General features: G+C 36.9%; 1 protein-coding gene across 1 annotated transcript in view; it reads right to left on the reverse strand.

The window, feature by feature from the left end:
* The window catches only part of LOC117438408 (CWF19-like protein 2), a gene marked incomplete at its 5' end in the record, with an annotated part of 50,324 nt that extends 27,199 nt beyond the window's left edge, over positions 1–23,125 (reverse strand). The window contains 6 exon segments of the mRNA XM_034073936.1: positions 18,052–18,141; positions 19,687–19,783; positions 20,797–20,876; positions 20,878–21,189; positions 21,191–21,505; positions 23,010–23,125. Of these exon segments, the coding sequence (XP_033929827.1) occupies positions 18,052–18,141; positions 19,687–19,783; positions 20,797–20,876; positions 20,878–21,189; positions 21,191–21,505; positions 23,010–23,125 (1,010 nt within the window).
* Positions 23,126–23,386: the final 261 nt, after the last annotated feature.

Raw genomic sequence — 23,386 nt, forward strand, 5'->3', positions numbered from 1 at the left:
GGTATGCAGAATAGAAAATACAAACAGCTCAACAAGTAACTCTGTGGTGAAGAAGAAATGAGTAGATGTACGCTGGTTATTTAGGTCAAATTAAATTATAGACAGAGGCAGAAGTAACAACATTTAAATCATCTGTTCATGTGCCAAAATATACAGAAAGAAAAACAAGCATTTATCTGATATAGAATCATAGAATAGTTAGGGTTGGAAAGGACCTCAAGATCATCTAGTTCCAACCCCCCTGCCATGGGCAGGGACACCTCACATACATGCCAAATAAGTCATTTAAATGCCTTTGGATGGCAAACACATTCAGTCTCACATAAACTACCTTTATACGTAGTTACTGCTTCTACATACCAAAAAGAAATTTTGGAATTATCTTCTAACCCTCTCTAAACCAGTCTCTTGAGGTGCTGGAGATGTAAGAGGCATACTTAGGACACGGCAACAAGGAAAGCTTTCACAAACCAATCTTTGGTCCTCACAGTAAAATAGTTCATCTGCCAGAAGAGCAGCACAGTAGAGCACCAGCAATCCAGATTTTGAGTGTATCGAGGGCAAGTACTGATACAAATGCTGACAAACTTGGCTAGGAGTGTTGCTCTACCAGATTTTCCACTCCAGAAATTATAAAAAACAGCCTAATCAGGCTCATTGAAGTCAGCAGCTGCCTTGGCTGCAGCAACCAAGAGATAGTGGAGCTTAACATTCTAAGGGAAGTGAGAAAGGCAAGTAACAGAGCAAAGAAAACCCCCTGGATTATAAGAAAATATTCTTCATCTTATTCAGGGATCTGCTTGGCTTGATCTCATGAGGGGTGGTCATGAACGACAAAAGTGCCCAAGAGAGCTGGTTGATCTTCAAGGACAAATGATAATGAAGCTCAAAACCAAAAAGGAAGCTTCCAGAAGGTGGAACCTGGGACAAGTCACCCAGGAGGACCACAGAAGCATGAGACAAACAGTGCTAAATGTACATTTTACCATCTTATAACTGATGTAAGAGTTCAAATACTCTAAACAGGAGCCACCTGATCTAGAAAGAGTGCAGTCAATGGAATCCTTTGTCTGAGATACATCTTTTATTTAAACTGAACAAAACCCAAGTGGAAATTAATGATAAATGGTGTAGTTTTCCTTATTTTCCTTTCATTATCCCTTGTCATCATTTTGAACATAATTTTGGGGGATTCTTTTGCAGTACTAGAGTTCACAAAGCACCACATCCCAGCACCCAAATTCATAAAAGACAGGATCCAGAACTAGTCTTCTGCTTTGAGTTTTCTAAACTTTCATTTCAACCTTGATTTCAAGCAGATTGTTAACTGAAGAGGTATCACAAGATCCATGTCACAATTTACATAAAATGGTGCTTGTCCATTCTGCATTACGCTCCTAATCTCTACTTCAGTTGAAGGGTGAGGAAGAAAAACACACGCACAAAAACTCCTGATAGCTACGACTGACAGTTCCTCTGAGATGATATTACAAAGACGAAAAACAGAGTAGCTGTGAACATATTAAAAGCTGGATATCAGAAAGGAAGAAGTTCACAGCATGGTCCTTACCAGTAGACAGATACAGAAGGTCAATACGAAAACTCTGGGTAATGCTGATTTTCCTTTATCGGAACCCAAGAAGAAAGCTGCCAATTGCTTGGCTTCAGATCAATCTGTCAGTCAGTGACAGGTGAATGGATAGTAAAATCATCACCCATCTGAGCACAGAGATCCCTCAGTTTCCTTGTACAATAGCGTGCTGGGCTAAGCACCCTTATCCCTTCATTTTATCCCTGGTTGACTTCATTCAGATCCAGCGCTCATTAACACTCTTGAATTTGTTCAAAAGGGCTGCAATCACAGATTCATTTCAGAAAAATATACCCTTTTGTAAAAATAATCTGGAGGAATATCATCCATTCATTTAACTTCACTGCAGCTCAGGAAGATAACAAGACTATCTCCCATGACTTCTCTAGCCACCAAGCAGAGAAAGCAGGAACAGCCTGGCACAGGTGTAAACAGGAGTAAAGAATATACATGGAGGACTCATTAAGCCAGACAGAATTTATCAGCATGTATGAAAATAGATCATTATCATATAGCTCATCGATGAAGGCACTCCCATGGATTCCAATCCTTCAGACAAAACACGAGGGAGTAGAATTAATATATCCATCTCCCAAATGACTCCTTGAATACTTCATTAAACCTTACATCTCAACTACTGCAAACTCCATTTCTAGGTACTCACAGTTGCAGCTTACAATACTGTTACCAGTGAAGTATTCACATGCCACATGCTGTTCCATATCGCTCCCTTTATGTGCCCAGCCCTCATTCATCAGCAGATGAAGATATGCTTCAGGGCATACCATCCCACCAACTACCTTCTCATTTGGAATGGAATTTACTACCTTTCAGCTTTCAAGCTGACAGACATCCATTCAGATGACAGATGTCCTGTCAAGAACCAGGTCAGTTCAGCTCCTTCCAAACCAGGGACAACAGTACATTCCCACTTATTCTCAGACTTAAGAAAGGACATATACATATACCCCACCCTCCAAAAAATAATATTTTAAAAAGGCAGAAATTCTTCACCAGAAAAAAGAAATATTTAATTTCTGAACGCATATATATAAAAAAAAAGAAAAACCTTTAAAAAGCCTGAGAGCTTCTTGATTGCACTATTTGTCAAATCCTATAAACAACTTTATTAATCTCAATTTGAAGCTATTTTCCAACAAATGACTGATATCTGCTTTACATCTCTTACCCTAATGAAAGCTTGTCCCAAAAACCCCAGTGAAGTCTGGGAATTCTGTAGATATTGAAATATGCTAGCTTCAACAGCTTAATTATATTTTTCCCTGAAAAGTCACATGAAGGCAGTAGTTACAGACCAAAAAGCTGTCTAGGTAAGCCAAACTTCTGTATCACCAAAGGCAAATCTCTTTTTGCAAAGGAAACCAAGATGTTCAACACTGGTCTGGCACCAATAACAATAATGGTATTTTCAGAGAACTCACATACAACATGACTTATTTTTTTCTGCAGCCACCAGATATGTGACTCAGATGTCAGTTTTGTACAAGATAAGGTGTTTCCTCTCTACCGAGAGTGGGTGCAGAGGTAAACCATCGCAACATGAGAAGAAAGCTGTATGCTTCTATCCCACTCTTGCTATGTGCTAAAGGTCAAACCTGCCTAGAGATGCAGACTGCCAGAGGGGGGCACAACTAGGTTTTCATGTTATCACTGTGCTGCTCAGACAGGTGTGAGACCTAGTTATCACTGCAGCATTAAAAGCACTATTAATCTGAAAACATAACAACAAAAAAAGAAAACCCAATCAGCATTAGATTGAAAAAGAGGACAACAAGTTGCAGAAAAAAATATAATAGGAGCAAAAAGACTAAACAGTACATTTTTAAATGGGATATAAATGCAAATGGAGAATTCTGGATATAGTAACAAAGAGGTAACCAACGCAAGTTGCTAAGGAATTGGTTATTTATATTTGCATATGAAAAAAAAAACAACCAACCAGAATAGGTAGACTTCTGTGAAAACTGTTATGCTTAAACAACCTGTGACTTAGCAAGGCTCAGTACTGTGACAGACAGTAGAAACAATTTTAAAGGCTGAAGGAGATAGGGAAGAGAAAAGTCAAAGAAGCTGCAAAGTGCTTCCATTTCTCCACATGCAAGATTTCAGATGGCCTTACAACCTAGTTGGGCATCACACTTCAAGAAAGATGTAATGTAACAGAAGAGAAACTGGAAAAAAGGAAGAATTACTAGAGGTCACAAAAAAAGAAGAGAATGAAGACAAAATTAGGGAACACATGCTAGTAGGTTGCAAAAACTTAAGAGGTTTTGTCAAAATATAATATGTGATGAATAAGAGGAAAACAAAAAGGGTTAAATTGCAAAAGAAATGCAGTACATATTAGAAAGGCTCTTGAACATTAACAACTGTTGAACAACAGTACAGTTGCCTAAGAAGAATATGGAATCATCATCATGGGGGGGGGTTGAGGTTTGGTTTTTGGTTTTGTTGTTTTTTTGGGTTGGAGTTGGGGTTTTTTTTCCTAGCCAAGAAGTACTAGAAGATAAGAAATACGGATGTGTACAATGGAACTAGAGAGGAAATGCATTAGAAAGTTCTAATGAGGGATTTCAGTCAGCTCTCATTTACTCAACATGAAATCACACAGAATAAAGCATCTGGATACAATAATTCTTTGAGTCAGAACCCTACAAAGGTTTTATGAGTTTTTGTGAGAGTGTGGGGCTTTTTCCTAATTTCAAAGAGTCCAAAGTCCTGGCATGAGGCATATGAGAATGACCATAACATATTTAGATTTAATATTCCAGAGAAAAGGAAAAGGAAAAAAAAAATCTAGTAATATTTAGCTTCAGAAGGCAAAGTACAAAAAAGAAAGTGGTCTATCAAAGCAAAAGTAAAAAGGGCAAATAAAAGGATAAAATAATGGATTATGGATAGCATGAAGACTAATGTTGAAGGCATATGAGAGACTAAATGTAAATGCATACTACAAACCAAAATGAATCCAATGGACCAAATGTGTCAGGCATGATTATTCAGATTAAAGGTGTTATTAGCAGTAATGTCATCTTTCAGAAGTAAAAATCCTGACTAAATACAAATGAATACAACACAGCATAAATATAGGAAGTTAAATGTATTCACATAAAAGGGCAAGACAAAAGCTGATTTTGAGGAGGATCTTACTAACAACAATTACTGAAGCTATTTCTAAACACATCAGAAGCAGAGATCTTTCCAGTAGAAAAAAAAAACAAAACAGCCCATGCTTAAATGGTTACAGCAGTATCAGAAGATGACATTTAAATAATAAACTATCTGCATGCTAAATATAAGATGTTCCTAGTCAACAACTTTCCCCTCCCCCCTTCTTTAAGAAAAAAAAAGAATAAACCTTAGGAATCTTCTTTAAATTGAAACATCAGTAAAAAGAGTTTTCAAACAAACTGCCATGAGAGATGATCTTCACTAGAGCTCCCAAAAAGAATTCCAATACATCATGTCCAAATCCTTCACCATGCAATGTATCACTTAAATAGGTCTCATTACAAAAATAATGGAGGGTTGCAATGACAACAGAAACCTCTAACATGTGCCAAAGGCTGATCCTGGGAATTACAGTGCAATGGAGCTTCTAACATTTGTAATGGACAACCTCACACAAGTGTAATAAAGACCAGTACTCCTCCACAACTGAATAAATGTGGCACACTGGGCAAGACCCTTTGCAGGAAAAAGCCATGACTGAGATTTTTCTGAAGGATTTCCAGGGATCAGTGTTGGGATCGGACTTGTTCAATATCTTAAGCGGTGACACAGACAGTGGGATTGAGTGGGATTGATCAGGGGGCTGGAGCACCTCCCATATGAAGACAGGCTGAGAAAGTTGGGGCTGTTTAGCCTGGAGAAGAGAAGACTGCATGGAGATCCCATAGCAGCCTTCCAGTATCTGAAGGGGGCCTATAGGGATGCTGAGGAGGCACTCTTCATTAGGTACTGTAGTGGCAGGACAACGGGTAACAGGTTCAAATTTAAACAGGGGAAGTTTAGATTGGATATAAGGAAGAAATTCTTTACTGTTAGGGTGGTGAGGCACTGGAATGGGTTGCCCAAGGAAGTTGTGAATGCTCCATCCCTGGCAGTGTTCAAGGGCAGTTTGTACAGAGCCTTGGGTGGCATGGTTTAGTGCAAGGTGTCCCTGCCCATGGCAGAAGGATTGGAACTGAATGATCTTAAGGTCCTTTCCAACCCTAACTGTTCTATGATTCTATGATTTAAAGGAGCATGGATACCGATCTAACTGAAAGAGTGCACTTAAAAGTCTTGCTTTATCTGTTGATATTTCCTTTACACAAGAATGGAGTAACTACTTTATTTACTACTACCAAACTGTGAAATTGCCCAGGGAAAACTTACAAATATTCCAGAAACTGTTATAATCTTTCATAAAAGAGGTAATAATAATCTTTCTCTCCTTTATGTACAGATTCACTTGAACCTGGCTTTTTTATTCTGTTTTAGCTTGTTTTTAATAACTGGAGAATGCAGTATTTTTTTCATGCAGTAGCATGGCATTACATAGCTTACTTTAAACAAGTTTCTGAATTAATGACTTATTGTATAAATATTATTAAATATTAAACATACTAAGCTATCTTATAAACAGAAATGTTAGTGATAGTAACCTAATTTCTCATTAATAAATATAATCAGATAAATATTATCCCTGCTTTTGTAAGTACAACATAGGTATCAAAATGTACTTTAAGTATGACATATATTATTAAATGTTGAAACTGGAGAAAAGGCTCAGTCATCTTGTGATGACTGCTACACAAACAATATAATTTACAGTCTGTAATGAACAAAGATGGTGTGTATTTACAGAATGATAGGGGAATTGTTTGTTGCCATTACTTAAGGAACATGAATTTTTACTTCAGGCCAATTAAATATGCAAAGTACACAGTTGTTCTCACCAAACATACAAACCACTATACAGCAATTAACACCCAGCTGAACAAATCAAAGCAGACAAGTCTGGTTTTAAAAGATAAGTGCTTTAAATTAAATACATAAATAAATAAAATGCAGTTCTGAAAAAGATTTTTGAACTCTCCAGAGATGATGCCTGTTCCATAATCCAGCAGGAGGAAATGGAAAAAGCTCTGCCACCAGGTGCACAGCTTAATTTGAGGAACAGACACTGGAGTAGCTGAACACAGAGAGTAAGCAGGCCAAACATCTGAGGTAGGATCTACTCAATTGGAACTGGGATTTAGTGTTAATAGCCAAAGAGAATAAAATATTTTTAAGAGTCAGTATACTGTGGGACAGCAACTAGAGCTAATTAAAAAAAACATGTCTTTTTTAATTACTGAGCCAACAGAAAACTGCATGCTACAGGAGCTGAGAGCTGTCTGCAAAACTTAAATGACAACTACACCGAAGTGGTACAAGCTAATGAAGGAGTAACAAAGCTCAACAAGCGCCTTCAGCAAGGAATAAACTTCTACAACCAAGTACCAGCTATGGACAAATTAGATGCTGGACCAGGCATACTGCCTGCTTCCTTTCTCTTACAGTCTACAGCAAATGGAAATGCTCGGAATACTGTCTTATCCTCTACTGGAGAAGTCCATCCTTACAATATCAAGTAAGTGCCTAGAAAACATCTAGCACTTATAGAATCATAGAAAGGATCTTAAGATCATCTAGTTCCAACCCCCCCTGCCAGAGTGTCACATATTGTTATTTCCTACATCCACTGTCTCCTGTTCTCTTCCATTATTCTCTTCTCCCGTTTCAGTTACCCTTCTGGTAGGTTCTCAGGTTGCAGTTACACACAATCATCACTGTTATCAAAAGCATGAGTCAATCTCACCTAGAAGGAGCAGTCTGCCTCCTTCAGCACATGTAAGTGTATGTCCCATCATTGAGGAGTCAGTGTAGTCACTATCTGGAGTCCCCATGTAACATCACCTTCAAAGCATCTAAGATATACTTCAGGTTTTACCATTTGTTGTGAATAATGGAACTGTCAACCTTGAGGTAATGCTTATAAAATCAGTAGATAGACCATTCTCTATAGCAAGACCAAAATTTAGCTCTCACAGCAAGATCATAGAATCATAGAATAGTTAGGGTTGGAAAGGACCTTAAGATCATCTAGTTCCAACCCCCCCTGCCATGGCCAGGGACAGTCCCTACTGAAGAGTCCCTCACAAGCATCCCTATAGGCCCCCTTCAGATACTGGAAGGCTGCTATGAGGTATCCATGCAGCCTTCTCTTCTCCAGGCTGAACAGCCTCAACTTTCTCAGCCTGTCTTCATATGGGAGGTGCTCCAGTCCCCTCATCATCCTCGTGGCCCTCCTCTGGACTTGTTCCAACAGTTCCATGTCCTTTTTATGTTGAGGACACCAGAACTGCACACAATACTCCACATGAAGTCTTAGGAGAGCAGAGGGGCAGGATCACCTCCTTCGACCTGCTGGTCATGCTCCTTTTGATGCAGCCCAAGATATGGTTGGCTTTCTGGGCTGCGAGCACACACTGCCAGCTCATGGTCACAAGTCTGTGGCAGCAGTCCATTGTATAAAACTCGTATATTTGATTTGCAATGAAAATTAAGAGAAATAGAAGCATGTGGAAGGGAAGCAAGAGTAAACTTCTGTCTAGGTTAAAATTGAGTATATCCAGACTCAGTAAACATAGTAATAAGCATCACTATTACATATTAATGTTAACATAAAAATGGGATTAAAAAAAAGGTTTTACAGGATCAGAAGGTTGGTCTGCCATAATCAGCACCTTGTGCTTAACAGTGAGGAGAAGCATTAGAAAACTTAATGCAGGCTGTAACACAGAAATTAACTAGTTTACATAACAGTATCTTCATCAGGTAGTGCTAAGTTCATGTATAAAGCATGAGACTAAAGAAAAAAAAGACACCAAAAAACCACCTACATTAGTTACTTAGAAAACCACTCGTTGTTTAGGCTCTATCCTTTCTTTCCCAGGTCAGTGAGTGACACAGGTTAGTAACATGTTATGTAAACAATTTTGTCTTATTGGTATAAAACCGCTTGCCCTTTAAATTCAACAATTCTTTTTTTCTTGTATTACAAAAAAGGGTATTTAGCTAAACTGCTTACTATTCAGAATACCTGGCTTTTTTATTCATCTCCTCTTTATATTGAATACCTTCAATCATCCTGCATTCAAAATCTTTCTTAGAGCATCTCTGAGACAGGGTGATCAGAATAGGATCCTGAGAGTAGAATGGCCACACACAAAAACCTGAGATCAAAATCACTAAGAGTTGCATTGCCAGCAGGTGAAATTAAGACTGGAACTGGTAATGTGCAACTTACAGGAGCTTGCAATGTGTCCAGTGATCTGCCTAGCAATAGGAAAAGTCTAACAATAATAATTTCGGATGTCAAGAAGTCACATAACTTTGCAAATACAACTTTAAAAAAAGGTCTAAACATGCAGGTTTGATATTTTATGTTGTCAGCTACACTTCAAAATGGATAGTCATTTAACCATACCATCAATGAGCCATGTAGGTTTGGGGTGTAAGAAAACCTGTTAAGTGGGATGACCAAATAGCTTGTTTATCTAACAAGAACGTCTGATACACAACATACATACTCAGGCCACAAAAAAAGAAAAGATTGCAGCATGTTGGTTCTCAAGTCCACAAATTCCTATTTCATCTTATCCAAGACAGAAATGTAATATAAAACCGTGAGGGTAATAAGAAGCAGCTCTGGTATATAGTGTTTTCAGAGCCTGTAGTATCAGAAAAACTGAAAGCAACAGATTAAGTCAAATAAATCTAATAATTCAGATACATGAGGGAGCTGCATTTTTATCAGAAAAATAGTCCAGCCTGAAAAAAGAATTATTAAAGGAGCATATGTAAAAAAGGGTTAAAAAAAAGAAAAAGGCAGAGGAAGAAGATTTACTCTGCATCCTTTTGAGCTTCTGCTCACATATATCCACACCCTCAAGTCATTATCACACCTATGTATTTTGGGAAACATCAGAAGAAAGACTTCAAAAAAGCAAGGAGCCTATAACATCTTCCTACCTAGAAAGGCAGAACAGAATGACAAATTTAATACTGATGTTAATAGTGGCACTTTCATTCCACACACCAGTGGAGAGCCCCCACTCTGCACAGCTGTCAGTGCAGAACCCATGAAGAACCTCTGAAAATCTCACACATGCAATCTCACAAACCATATCTCATTATCCAGATGTGCTGGCCCAAAACCAAATACTTCATTCCTTTTGAAGGATGGGTGCATAGTTTAAGTGCTCCTCTTAAACAGCCTATTTCTATAAAATACGTCTGCTTTACATTGGTAGCAAGAGCTAATGAGACCTAACATGTAATTACACTAAATACCAGGTGGTCCCAATAGTCATTGGTTGATCAAATTCTCCTTTCAAAACCTAATTTTGAACACAATAATTGTGTTTCATTGCTTACACATACAAAATAAATTGTTAATTTAGGGTTCACACTTTTATAAATGGCTTTACACGTAAACTATTTTAAGGCCATAAATGTTTAATATCGTTTCTTTACCAAGGCTGTACCAAGACCAGGAGAAGAATCAGTGAGGTTCTAACCTTCCATTTCAGATTGGAAGTTTCCACTGCACCAGAAAGGGTTTCCACAAAGGTTTTTACTTTTGATTTTTCTTGGGTTTGGAGAGGTGTCAAATTTGTTAGGAAAACCAAAACTTACTCTGAGGAAACACAGTGAAAGTGTGGATACAGCAGTAAAAATACACAGAAATTCAACAAAGTATTGGGAGAAAAAACAGAGCTAGAGAAAATGGCACCACCAGCTACAGGTGCTGCGTGGCACTTTGATATGGCTTCTGCTTCTACTGTCAAAGCATACTCCAAAGCCTTTATCAGTTTGAACTCTGTTTATCCACTCTGCCCTTTAATACTCTTATATATACCGAAACCAAGAAGATATTTTATGGCACTCAGTTACTGATACAGTTTCACCAGTACTTTTTAAATTGTGAAAACCAATTTCTTATAAATTACATTAAGGAAGTTAAGCCACTTTGTCTTAATATGTTTTTGTCTTATAAATAATTGTGTAATCTTCTCTTACTGACAGCAACAAAAGCATGCACTAGTATTAAAGTTGTTCTGCAAAAGTATACCAACTTTATCATTCTCCGTTCCTGTTACAGCTAGTCAACTCTTTGTATGGAAAACATGCTCTGCTGAAGAAAGAATGGTGCAGCCATCCCTCAGACAAGATTCAAGTGTGATGGAACAGCCGGAATTAAGAAATTATGATGAGCTGAAAACAGCTGAGAGTAAACAGGCCATCTGCTGCTGTATCTCTCCACCATCTGAAGTTCCAAATGAAAGCACAGATTTTTATTGTGCATTTAGCGAGGATCATTAATCCTCAGCATTCTATTTTTCATACAAATGTCTCAGCTGTATTTTCCTGAGGAGCAGTTTTAAATAATTTTTATATATTATTCTTTATATATCAAAGGTCTGAAAACATTACTATAACTGCAGTGGGTATGTCTGTGAAAGGCAACCCAAATATGTGTTATTAATGTATATTACAGGTAAATTTTGAAAGCCAAATATTTTTGTTGCAGAAAAATATCTGTGTTTATAATCTCAGTTCCCAAACCTAAAACTAAACATGCTGGAACACCTGCAATTTTGAATGTTAATTTTCAGGGTCATTTGGTATTCTGTGGTGTTGGGTTTTGTAAACAAAACCAAAAAAATACATATATATATATGTATATGTATATATATATTAGAAATATGGATTATTTTTCTTCTTTCTTTCACTTCCTAATGCAAAGTATTAATCACTATCTAAATTTTACATGCATACGTACATATACATCACCACACATGCACACACATACACACCACTTTTACTTTCAGGTAACTGGCTCTTTCTCCAAGAAATCACTGTAATTTTTAAGTTGTTTTTGAAAAGGCAAATCATGAAAACATGAAAAATAAATATTCTAATTTTTCCCTATTATCATTATTGGAACCAATAGAACATTATTTCAGGTTTGTTCCACAGTAGATTCCTCTCAGCTACTCTTCATGTCATGTGGTTTACTTGTCTCAGGTAATAACTGTGCTGCAAATACTTTCTCTAAAGATGCAGCATGTTCCATCCTATCTCTCTTAATGCAGAACTATATACAATGGAATGCATTGACTGATATTTTATCATAAATGGGATAGGAGGTATAAGCCAAGCCACTGGATTCAGCTTCCTTTCTGAAAAACAGTTAGCATTACTTCTTCAAAAAGAAGAAAAAACAACTTATACTGAGCTTGTTCTCTAAGAATTCTCTTTCAGTCTGAACTGTAATGCATCTCAGGGATCCAAATTAAACATCAGACCTTCAATACATTAAAATTTGTGTTCAGATGTAGTTTGTAAGAGGAGGTGTTGGAAACCTAATCATCATTATTATTTATACTCAGGAAGAATAACTAAATAAAACAGAAGCATTTGAAGTACATGAAGCACTTGATATTATCAAGGTTTTCACTAAAAGATGAGCCCTACTTATACATAAAACTAGCTAAATAGTATTTTTCTTGCCCTAGAAATCTTCTCCACCCATGATGCACAAGCAATGGATTGAAGAGTGTTACTCTTACAGATGTAACAAGTAACCCAGAAAAAGTTTTCTCATTTGAAGCAGCATCACATCAGTCAGATGCTTAGTATAAAGTGAAACACAGTACCTGCCAAAACTGAATACTACTGCACTACAGGTATCTTTCATGACCAACAGGCTTCATAGAAGCACTACATACCCTTCAGGAGATCTCGTTCTGATTTTTTTGCTCTACCCTGAGGAATGTATAACTCCTGTAGAATATATATTATTTTTATTATTTTGTATACCTATATCTCAATCACTGTTTTATTCCTTATGATTCAAACACATTTATTAAATGAATCATACCAGACTGAATGTTGATGAACTTTCACAGAGAATTCAGTTATTCATATGAAGATTTCCTACGCTGAAATCTTTCTTGTCTGCCTTACAACTTCTCAAATGCAGGACAGAAAAGCCTGTCTTTGTTTTTTTTTACTTTTTCAGAACTTTGCTCCCTTCTTTTAAATACCCTATGACAATATATCCTCTACCATGTTATTTTGCTTAAAGTACTACCTTCTACCTTTCATTCAATTTGGTATTGACTTTTTATTTTAAACACAATTCATCATTATTCAGAACTGTCTCTATCAATTTCTCAGCAGACTACTTTCTGTTTCCTGCAGACAGATTAATTGCTATCGAAAATGGTAAAAAGCTTAGTGTTGAGAAGCTTTTTTCTTATAGGCCATGCTTCATTTGAAATTGAAAACAGTTTTAAAAGATGAATACACTTATACTTCATTCATCCACCACTATTGACTGGGCATAGATTTACCTAATTTTGCATCATGTCAATATACGTTCTGATTAAAAAAATAAACACAATTAAGTCAGTTTGTATCAACACAAAAGCAAACTCTTTTTCATTTAGCAGATTTGACTCTAATTCTTATGCAAGGACCATACTAAAGGAAGCAGAAGATGAAGGAAATTCTGGGAAAAAAAATTAAAAAGCAAAGCACACAAATAATGCACATCATACATTATTTAAAATTGACATAAAGGACACTTTCTATATGAAGATTAAAACATAAGCAGTTATACTGGATCAAACCAAAATTCGACATGTCTTCTCCAGCAGCAGCCAAAAGTGAATGATTACTGGAGTACAAAAAGAAGGATGCCTCGAAGCATTTGTAACTCAGGAATTAAAAGCCAGACATCATTTCTGTGCAATTCTCAAGGAATTTGTTTTTCATGAACATCGTCCAATCTCTCTTTGAACCTACTTAAGCTCTCATCATGCATAACTTCCTGGAGCAACCATTCTGTGACGAATCACCTTTTCTTCCACTTGTTTTCAATCTGTCTTTTCAATTTGGACTAAATGGCTGTCAGACTAGATGATCATTATAGGTCTATATTCTGCCTCTTACTCATTTAAATTTTACCTCCCATCTTTTGTACCTCTAAAAACCACTGCAAATGATGGGCCTCAGATGACTATTAGTGTTCAAGATATATTTTGTTAAGTGATAAAACACAATAAAATCATAAATTACACCAGTTATGACTGGTACTGACAATGGTTGAGGTGACATCCTCATAACCAATGCACTCATATCAAGAGTTGCGTAACATTTTCAGATAAGAGAAACACAAACTGTACTTAGAGGTAAGCTATGAACACATGGAAGTTTTTTTTAAACTCTGAAATCTCCACAATTTTCTGTCTCATTACATTCATTACATACTTGTTTTCATCACCTATCCTTAAATCAGAAGACCTATGGTACAGCAGCCAACTCTTACACAGCTTCACTAGAGCTCAAAGTGAAACCTCACTTTTCTCAAAATGCCCATGACATAAGCATCTGAAGATAACCATCACATACTCCTATCTATAAAAAATATTTAAATCCGGTTTGGGCCTTTCATACAGCCCAGATGCCTCTTTTGCATATTCACCCATTTTTTTTTATTTCAGTAGACTCTGAAGGTTGCCTCCTGCCCAAGCGTAAAGACAAAACAAGCACAATCTAGATATTAATTCACCCTTGTGATAACATACAACTCAAGTGTGTAGGTACAGTAGCCATTAGGGCCCCAAATTTCACTTAACAGATAATATAATCATAATCATATTAAAATTCATAGGACTACAAGCTTAAAGTAACCTGCAGTGGACAACAAGGAGGTCTACCCAAGCTGAGACATTCAGACAGCGTGCAGTAGACACACCACGTCACTTAACTTCTGTCTGTGGACTTTGTCAGGATGATACATTCAGAAAAGCTGATGTCTTTCACTAGAGCTAAGCACACAAAACCAGATGAAACACCTGTTTCAGGCATTAGTGGCATTAAGTGCCATAAAGGCATTAGTGCCTTTAGTCACAGACTTTCCATTTACAACACAAAGAGAGCCTCTACCCCATGAGAGCAATCTAATCCAATGTGCCGTAAATCAGGCTTGTTCAGTGTCTAGATCACTTAAACTGTTGTTCCAATCTAATTTCATGATCCAATCTAGAGATATTAGAATCAAAATGTTTACTTAATAATACAGAATATAATCTATGATGCACTTAAGGACATCAGATATTGACACATTTAGAGGTGTGAAGAAATATTAATAACTCTACCTCATGGCCCCAGTTATCTTCTTGTGTAGTCTTGTGTTCTGTTTCACAAAGCGTTGTTGTTGAGGGCTTTTCACTCAACAGGGAAAAACATAGGGTAACCTGATACACATTGGTGTCCTCCCACAGTCCTTCTGCTTACTGTAGAGCAGAAAATTTCTATCTTCTTAGGCATTAAGCCTGATAACAGCAATGCTTCTTAGCTCTCCTAGAACAATTAACTAAGAAAATACTTACAATAGCACACCAGTTCAGACGCTATTAAAAATCATTTATCTTCTATTTAGGTTTCATGTATATGTATATATATATATATATATATATATATATATACACACACACAACCTGTATTTATCTATAGATATTTTATTTAAAAGATAGATATAGGAGATAAGTAGGAAAAAAGTACAATTGAGAATTTAAATATGTAAGATGATCTGGAAATTGGGGGCTGGAGGGAAATAATGTGAAAAAAATTCAGTGAGCTCTTATCCCCAAACAACATTCCACAGTACTCCTTGTGAAATACCAAAAAAACCAAGAGGAATATATAGAGAAACTAACTCTCTTCAAATAAATTTAAAACTAACCTCCTCAAAAAAACCCACCCAAATTTTATTGAAAAATTCATCTCTCGATTCATGCAAGAGTTCCATTTATGAAGCTACTCAAAAGCCACAAACAAGTTAAGCACAGCTAATAAATTTTCATCTTTTCTGCACTTTGGACACATGGAAGGCCAGCAAACCAAATATTAGACAGGCAAAATGGTTTGTAATGCATAAAAGAAACACTTCAATACCACTTAAAATGGTTCAAGGCAAAAAAGTTACTATTTTCTTTCAGTATTAAGAGAATCCAAACATCCTTTAGCCTGCAGGGAATTTTAATCCGGGATACCTTCACATGCAGAAAACCTATAATGCTCTTAGTCATGGGTGTTCACTTCATTTAAAAGAAATATGAGCCTAACTAATAAGCACAAAGAAGAAAAAAAATTAAAAAAAAAAAAAAACAAAAAACAATAACTCTTCCTCAAAGAAATTATCTGCTATAAAATTATCCAGTGGGTCTTACTTCACAATGCAGCTATGGACTTCTGCTTCAGCATCTTTTACAATTTTCTTGTATTCTAGGTTCAGAAAGATGCTTGTTGGCTTCTTTCATCTCAAAATACCTACTTGCAACACCTAAATGCATCACTAACCACAGGTCTTCAAACTACAGATAACTTTAGCCAAAATGTAAACTAGCAACAAAGTGGTCTTACCAGGATCTGTAACTGGTGAAAACACATCACCTGATAAATGCAAGTTTTTTTAAAATCAAACATCAGTATTTGAAAAGCTGTACTTAAAAACAACATTTTTCAGCTTCCTTGCTGTAGAATTCTTGCCTAAATCAAACTAATTATAAAATCTACATTTGCCTCTATTCTCACTTACAAACAAATAAACCAGGATTTAAGCTACCACTTGACAGTCCCTTCAATTGTAGTTTCTTCATCACTTTAACACAAAATAAACCAGCACTGCTGTCAAAAGAATTGATCCTGTCTCCTCTGTACAAGCCCCAGACACCCATGCACACTCTCTTATACTAGCATGAGACTTTATTCAGTCACAACATGAACTCAATTGGGAAATCGATCCATGCTCAATTAGTCAAGAAAGAAAAAAAACTTCCTAGGGAGATGCATTCAGAATTGCCTTCATGCTTCCTGATTTATCTCCTCAGTTCTCCCAACAGAAGTGAAAATAAGGCAAAGCCACATTTCAGGACCCTTCAACACAACACTGGCTATGCTGTTACAAGGAACTAAAGGCAGACCTGCCTGAAACAGATGTTTCATATTTATTATTGGCAGCAGAGGCAAAGCTATCAAACTTCTGAATCAGTGAGACATCCATTTGGAAAACCACTTCTGTGGAAATTGCTTCAAGTACCTTATTGTACCTACATGTGGCTGAACTGATCAAGGCCATCCCCTGGGGGGTGGGGGGGGGTTGGGGTCAATGTTACAGAAAGGCTCATTCATATAGTATCAAATAGATCTGCATAAATCGGCCTCTGGTGTTACAAGATGGTTTTGGAACATCTGGGTTGTTTAGATACATGGGGTGATATAATTGGTCCCTTAATACACATTCTGCTTGTATCCAGTACTCCAAACTCAATTTGATGTTGTAAAACCAGTAGGGCTGCCATGGAAACTATCACAGGATAGGATAGCACATAATACAGGCTAGAAGTAGCCATGAAACAGGCACAGACAAGGCCTAAAGGACAGCAAGCCTCTAAAATGTACAGGAAGACTCTCACCTTCTGGAAAAGAAGCCCTAGCAGTAATTAAAACCCAAATGACTTCAAATAGACTTCAAGGATTTCACCATGGTTTGAGAAGTCTGCCAATTTACCACAAACCTAGGAAGTTGAGCAACTTTACAGCAAGCTGTGAAGAGGTTGATACTGTTCTGCATGATGCAGTTCAAGAGCCAGCCTTCACAGAATTACAAACATAAACCACGCTGCTGTATCTGTAAAGGAATCATAGAATCATAAAATGGTTCGGGTTGGAAGGGACCTCAAAGGTTCCAACCCCTCTGCCACAGTCTGGGACACCTTCCACTGGACTATTTGAATTGGCAAATCATGGAAAGTCCAAAACAGCAGGACTGGCAACAGTCCTGGTTCTCACAAACTAAAGATTGTTTATAACTTTAGTTTTTGCCTAAAAGTTCCTTCACCATCTTGAGGACAGAGTTCATAAATGAAGATATTAACCCTGTTTCCTTGTAGCTATATCGAAGTTGGTATGGAAGAAGATTACACTTCTTGAATACCACCCTTTATAAAGAACAATATTTGAAGAAGCAGCTTCTTCAGTAACATCAGTTATGTAACAGCCAGCACAGTCAACACAACACATACAAAGTTTATTTTTAATGGAAGATGTATCATTACTTACAAAATACTAACAGTAAAAAAATTCCTATGGAAGCTGCTAAAGAATGATGGAGAAGGTTTTGTTTACCACCAAAAAGTGCAATTCCATTTGAAAAGTAACGCACCTAAAATCACACCTTGTAAATGAGTACATTTTGTGTTCTCTGTAATTCAGCTGCTACCTGTACAATACCGTTGTGTAGCGCAAAGAAAAGAAGAATATTTTGCCCTTACCTCTCTGCCAGAATTTGCCGGAATCTGCCCTTGAGTTTCTCTCAATTTGCGAGCATTCTGAAGTTCTTCTTGGAGTTCTGAAGCTAACTCCTTCAAAGAAGTGGTAGTACTCGTTAGTTTAACCATTTAAAACTTACAGAAACCTTATATCTGAATTAACTACTCATTCCATTTCTTTGTGCTTTGGTTATTTTTTTTAAACTGTAATGACACAAAAGACTGAAGAAAGCATCTCAATATATTTGACACAATTTTTTACTGGAGATAAAACATAATGTTCAGAACAGAGGCATTTAAAGTACAGAAACACACACTGTCATAAAAATACCCGCCAAAATTATGCCTCAACATTATTCACTTATACTAACAAATGCTTTGTATAGCTAAGCATAGGTGTACAGGAAGCAAAACAAGGAAGCCTGAACACATCAAGTCAATAACCTTTCCAGGTTATGCTACATATTCGTTTGTAATGAGAGTAAGGACATATCCCCCAGACATTTTTTTCTATGCAGTTTCATATATCTTGACCCCACATGCCCAACTTTGGCACTTAAAACCTTACTTTGGACACTACAATGGACAAGAGGGTAGAAAACAAGAACTGTTTTGTGTAAACTGTTTTTTATCCATCTGTTTATCAAATAAATAAAATCATTTTAGAATACCTTGGTTTGCTAAGAATTGCTAAGTCACAATTTATCAGCCTATATGAAATATGAAATACAACCAATTTCATTGATTGGAATCCAACAATCAAGCCAAATACTTGCTGCCCCAAAATTAAATCATTTGATCAACACCAAGCAACAAGTCAGTAACAAAAATAGATTCAGAATTCATTTGTCCCACATGGTCAACTATAATCTCTGGCCACCAGGACATGCTGTTACATCACCATGTATTCCAGTGTGTGTGTGTATGAACTTGTTTAAACGAGCTGCACTTTTAATTTGGTCAAGGAAAGGCCATGAAAAAAATATTGAAAGAGCAACAAGGCACAGATTAGTTAATTTATTATGTACGCTATGATTGATGTTTGTGAGGTTTTGTCTGGGTTTTCGTTTACTTTTATATTTTTTTCCGTTGGCTAATTCAGAGTGCATATGTTAAAAAAACTGCATATATAAAATTAACAGTATTATTAACTGTTGTTCTCATTGTAGAGCTGGATGTAATGGCCTTTGTGGTTCCTTTCAGTTTTTGTATTTCCATATCATAATTAGTAACTATACTTATACAGCAGATCTACAGACCACAGGCATCTACTTGTGACAAAGCTGATGAAACAACAAAAGCTCCAGACACTGTCTATGCTGTGACACAGATCGGGAGCTTTGTAGTTTTCACCTGCTACCTGCTTAATACATTAAATACTATAACAAAGGCACAGAACAACTGGGTTTGGTTATGCTGCCTAGCCTACAAAAACCTGGGACCTGAACCTCTATTCTAGTCCAAGAACCACTGCATTTAAAACAGAAGTTATAGTAAAAGCAGTATCTTTAAGTCCTAACTGATATATTTTGCAGGACTTTATTTCCTTGAATACTCTTTTTTTCTTTAAATAACTAAATCACTATCAGCTTTCAAGAAAAAATGCAGTAAATCATGAAAATTTTTCATAGGCATTACCATGTCTCCCATGAGTTCCGCTTTCACAATCCTTGCTCCCAGTTTGTTCATCTCCTCTTCAGTAAGGATCCGAGGTGGCTCATCATTTGATGTGTTTCTGTAAAACACCAGCAGCACTAAACTCATAGAAAAAACAGTCATATTTACCTGTGTACTCAAATATCATATGCCTACTGTACTGATATATATGCCCCACCCCTGCAAGTCCAGGTTGGATGGGGCTTGGAGCAATCTGGTCTAGTGAACATGTCCCTGCCCATGGCTCAAAGCCCCATCTAACCTAGCCTTGAACACTTCCAGATATCATCCTCCTTATATACTCCAACCAAGAATATTTACTTTTCCAGCTCTCCCAAGCAACTAAATAACACCATCCTAACTCTAAAATACTTTTGAGCATGCCTACCTATTGTGGGAAGATCTGAAGGAAAACATTCACAGTAATAATCGCATTGCTCATATCAACTGGAGGAACCAGCAAGCTGGTAATACTGGAAAAGATGAGTCCTTGAGTAGACAAAAACTCAGTTCTCTACCACTTACTTTCTTGACAACCCCTCCTGTACTACTCTTGGTTGTATTTCCTATCACTTACTAGTTTGCATCTCCCTTCCCACTCCTATTCATCTTCCCTCTTTTCCACAGAAATGCACTTTTGTAGTCAATACCTACTACTATTTTTCAAATGCTACTACTTTCACATATGAGTTCATATCACAGGCGGCAAACCTATCCCTGCTGCATTTATTATTTCAGGTTATAGTCAGCATTTTCTAACATTTCAAGTTCAATTTTATAAATTTAACAACAGCGAAGGTATCAGTTTGTAGGCTTTTTACCTAAGATATTCATTTACTGCAGTGTGAACTGAAGGAAGCAGAAAAATAACCAATCATTAGAAATTCTCAAATATGCCAAGACAAGTCAAGTAGGAGTCCATCACTTTCTACAGTGGTCCATTTTAGCTGCCGCAGCTGGAAGGCTAGCCTCTTCCTAACTAAAAAGATCTCATTTAATCAGATCTAATACTGTCATAAAGAAGACAACAGTTTCTGGTACACTTTGCCATGAAAAATACAGCAAAGACAAGTAAAGATGTTTGTCAAATACCTAGAAGCCGATGCTTTACTGTCAGATAATGTTTGTTTCTTCACGGAGATATCGCGTGGGTATTCCTGATGCAACTTCTCTTATTACATTACTTGGAGATCTTTCCCTGTTACTGTCATGAACTTGTTCCTTAGTACCTGATGATTTTTGATCAGACATTAATTTCTCACTGTTATCTTCTCTGTGCGTTTTGTTCCACAGCGCAGTATCCTCACTAGGTTTTTGGAAACGGCTACTCAAAGAGCTATGAACTGTCAGTTTGGAAGAGGACTGCTGTGACTCGCGGACTCTAGGTGAAGATGATAAATCATCTTCAGAGGGTTTCAGAAATCTGTGTTTCATGTTGCTTAGAGATGAACTCTTTCCCTGACTTCGTTTTTCATGGGAATATTGTTTCTGCTTTGGAGCCTCTCAATACTGAGTCTGTGCTACCATGTCCATGTTCTTGGTCTTCTCTTGGCATATCTCTTTTGTGATCTTTGTCTTCTTGCGCCCATCCCTTGCCATACTTCTCCCTTGTATAGCCCCCAAAAGTGTTCCTGTTCCTACCATCTTCATCTCGTGTCTCCTTTTTCATATTCCATTCTTTCTTCTCTTTCTCACTTTCTGAATAGTAAGGTTTCTTCCATCTTCCACTTCCATAGTAATTTTCCTTTCTCGATGCAATTTTTTCAGCTTCATCTAATCGTGACTGAAATATCTCCATTGACTGCAAGAAAGAATAACAGAACAGTCATACTGCTTTTCAGATCATGGGGTGCTGTGAAGCTTCCTACAAAGTATTACAAGCAAGGCACCATTCTGTGAAAATGAATCATAGTGCAATGGGCAAGGCATGGAGTGGAAAGGAAAGACCAGCATGAAAAAGGGAAGTTTAGAGCCTCATGCCTAAGATACTCTGCTGGGTAGGCTTTCTGATTAAAGGATTTCTAACTTCCATTCCATGGCTCTAAAGTAAAGTGCTAAAACCAGGGCCTCAGAACTGCCTCCTCCTGGCAAGCTGGAAACTTGGGGCTTGAGCAAGAGAGAAAGGTTTCGTCTTTCTTACTCATAAACTTTGCACTTCTGCTCACCAGATGCTCAGCTTCTAAAGAAGCAATGGTTATTCCCATTAAACCACTTTACAATCTAGTTTAACTGTTAAAAACACAGGAGAGTGGGTGCAAAATCTTTAGCTTCAGTCTTTGAACAACTGTCTCTGGCTTTCTGGATAAACATTCTACCCATTAGACAATTATGCAAAATAAGGACTGTTCCTCTTCTCTCTTCTGAGCTGAAAATTCACCAATTAATTTTTTTTCTCTTCAAAAACATTACAAGCAAGTCAGACAGAGATCTCTTTTAATCACTGTCCTGCACTTCAGCAGCCAGAGTAGCTCACACTGTTTGAACTCTAGCTTCTTGAGAAGATCCTTAAAAATTCTTTTCAAGCACTGGTATTGAAAAATTTCTACAGCACTATGTTAGGTTCATCACTCAGGAGTGACTACAATTCAGTTTGAAGACAATAGTATGGAGTCATAGTATCTTACCCAGGATTTCCACAACCAACCTATCCTTATTAAAAAGCCCACAGAAAACTCAAATGTAACACCATGGCCAAAATTCAACACCTACACCTTCAATGAATGCTTTAAAAAAATACTATAATCTGTAGGAGGGGCAAGTTTGAAGACTTAATATTGTTATTGCAGGACTGCTTTATTAAAAATAAACTTTGAAGACTTTTAAGCCCTTCAGAAGCAAGCAGCTTTTTCTGTATATCTGGACTGAGCAGAATACAAGTGGACAGAAGATTCATATTCAGTAAAATTTGACATAGCTCTCCAAATTATCCTGGCATTATTGTTATTCTCAATGTGCATTATCATCTGGTGGGTGCACAAGAACAAAACATGTTTTTGTAGTATATATAATAATTTTGGAAGCACTCCGGTACTTTGTAATTGGGATCATTTGAACTTCCTAATGTAGAAGATATGTGTTTAAAATTTGGTGTAGGATCCCATACATTAAAAAAATTTAGCAAAAAAAAGATAAAAAAGGCTGGGTAGCTTTAAAGTCTTCATCACTCAAGAGAAGCTTCAGAGGCTCTTTTTTCCTGCTCCTTTCCATATGTCTTACACTACATGTTAAGTATTTGTGCCTTTAGATGAAAGTAACTTTTTCCAAGCATTTATTAGTATGAAAAAGATTTAGCTGAAGATTCTTACCCCATATCTCTCAGCTACAATTTCCTCAACATTTCTTTTCTCTCTCTCAGCCTGCTCCTTCATCCTTTGGTATGATTTTCGTAACCAACTTAATCCGGCATCTTCTACCACTGTAACTAAAGTAGAAAAAACATGAGAGGTTGTAGCTTTGTATCTCCACAGTTACTTCTAGTTACCTTTCTCTGTACAAAACATTAAGCCTTAACTTAATGTAAAAACTGAAGGGGTGCAAAAGAAAAATAGGAAGAATGTAGTAATACAATTACATGTTTTTATAAGTTAATGCTGGATTTACTTCAGCAATAAACTGATTTAATTTAAGCTTATGCTGGATAGATGTTACTAGTACACTGATTTAATTTAAGCTTCTCCATTTT

Source organism: Melopsittacus undulatus, unplaced genomic scaffold (genome assembly GCF_012275295.1).
Source record: "Melopsittacus undulatus isolate bMelUnd1 unplaced genomic scaffold, bMelUnd1.mat.Z mat_scaffold_244_arrow_ctg1, whole genome shotgun sequence".
Lineage (NCBI taxonomy): Eukaryota > Metazoa > Chordata > Aves > Psittaciformes > Psittaculidae > Melopsittacus > Melopsittacus undulatus.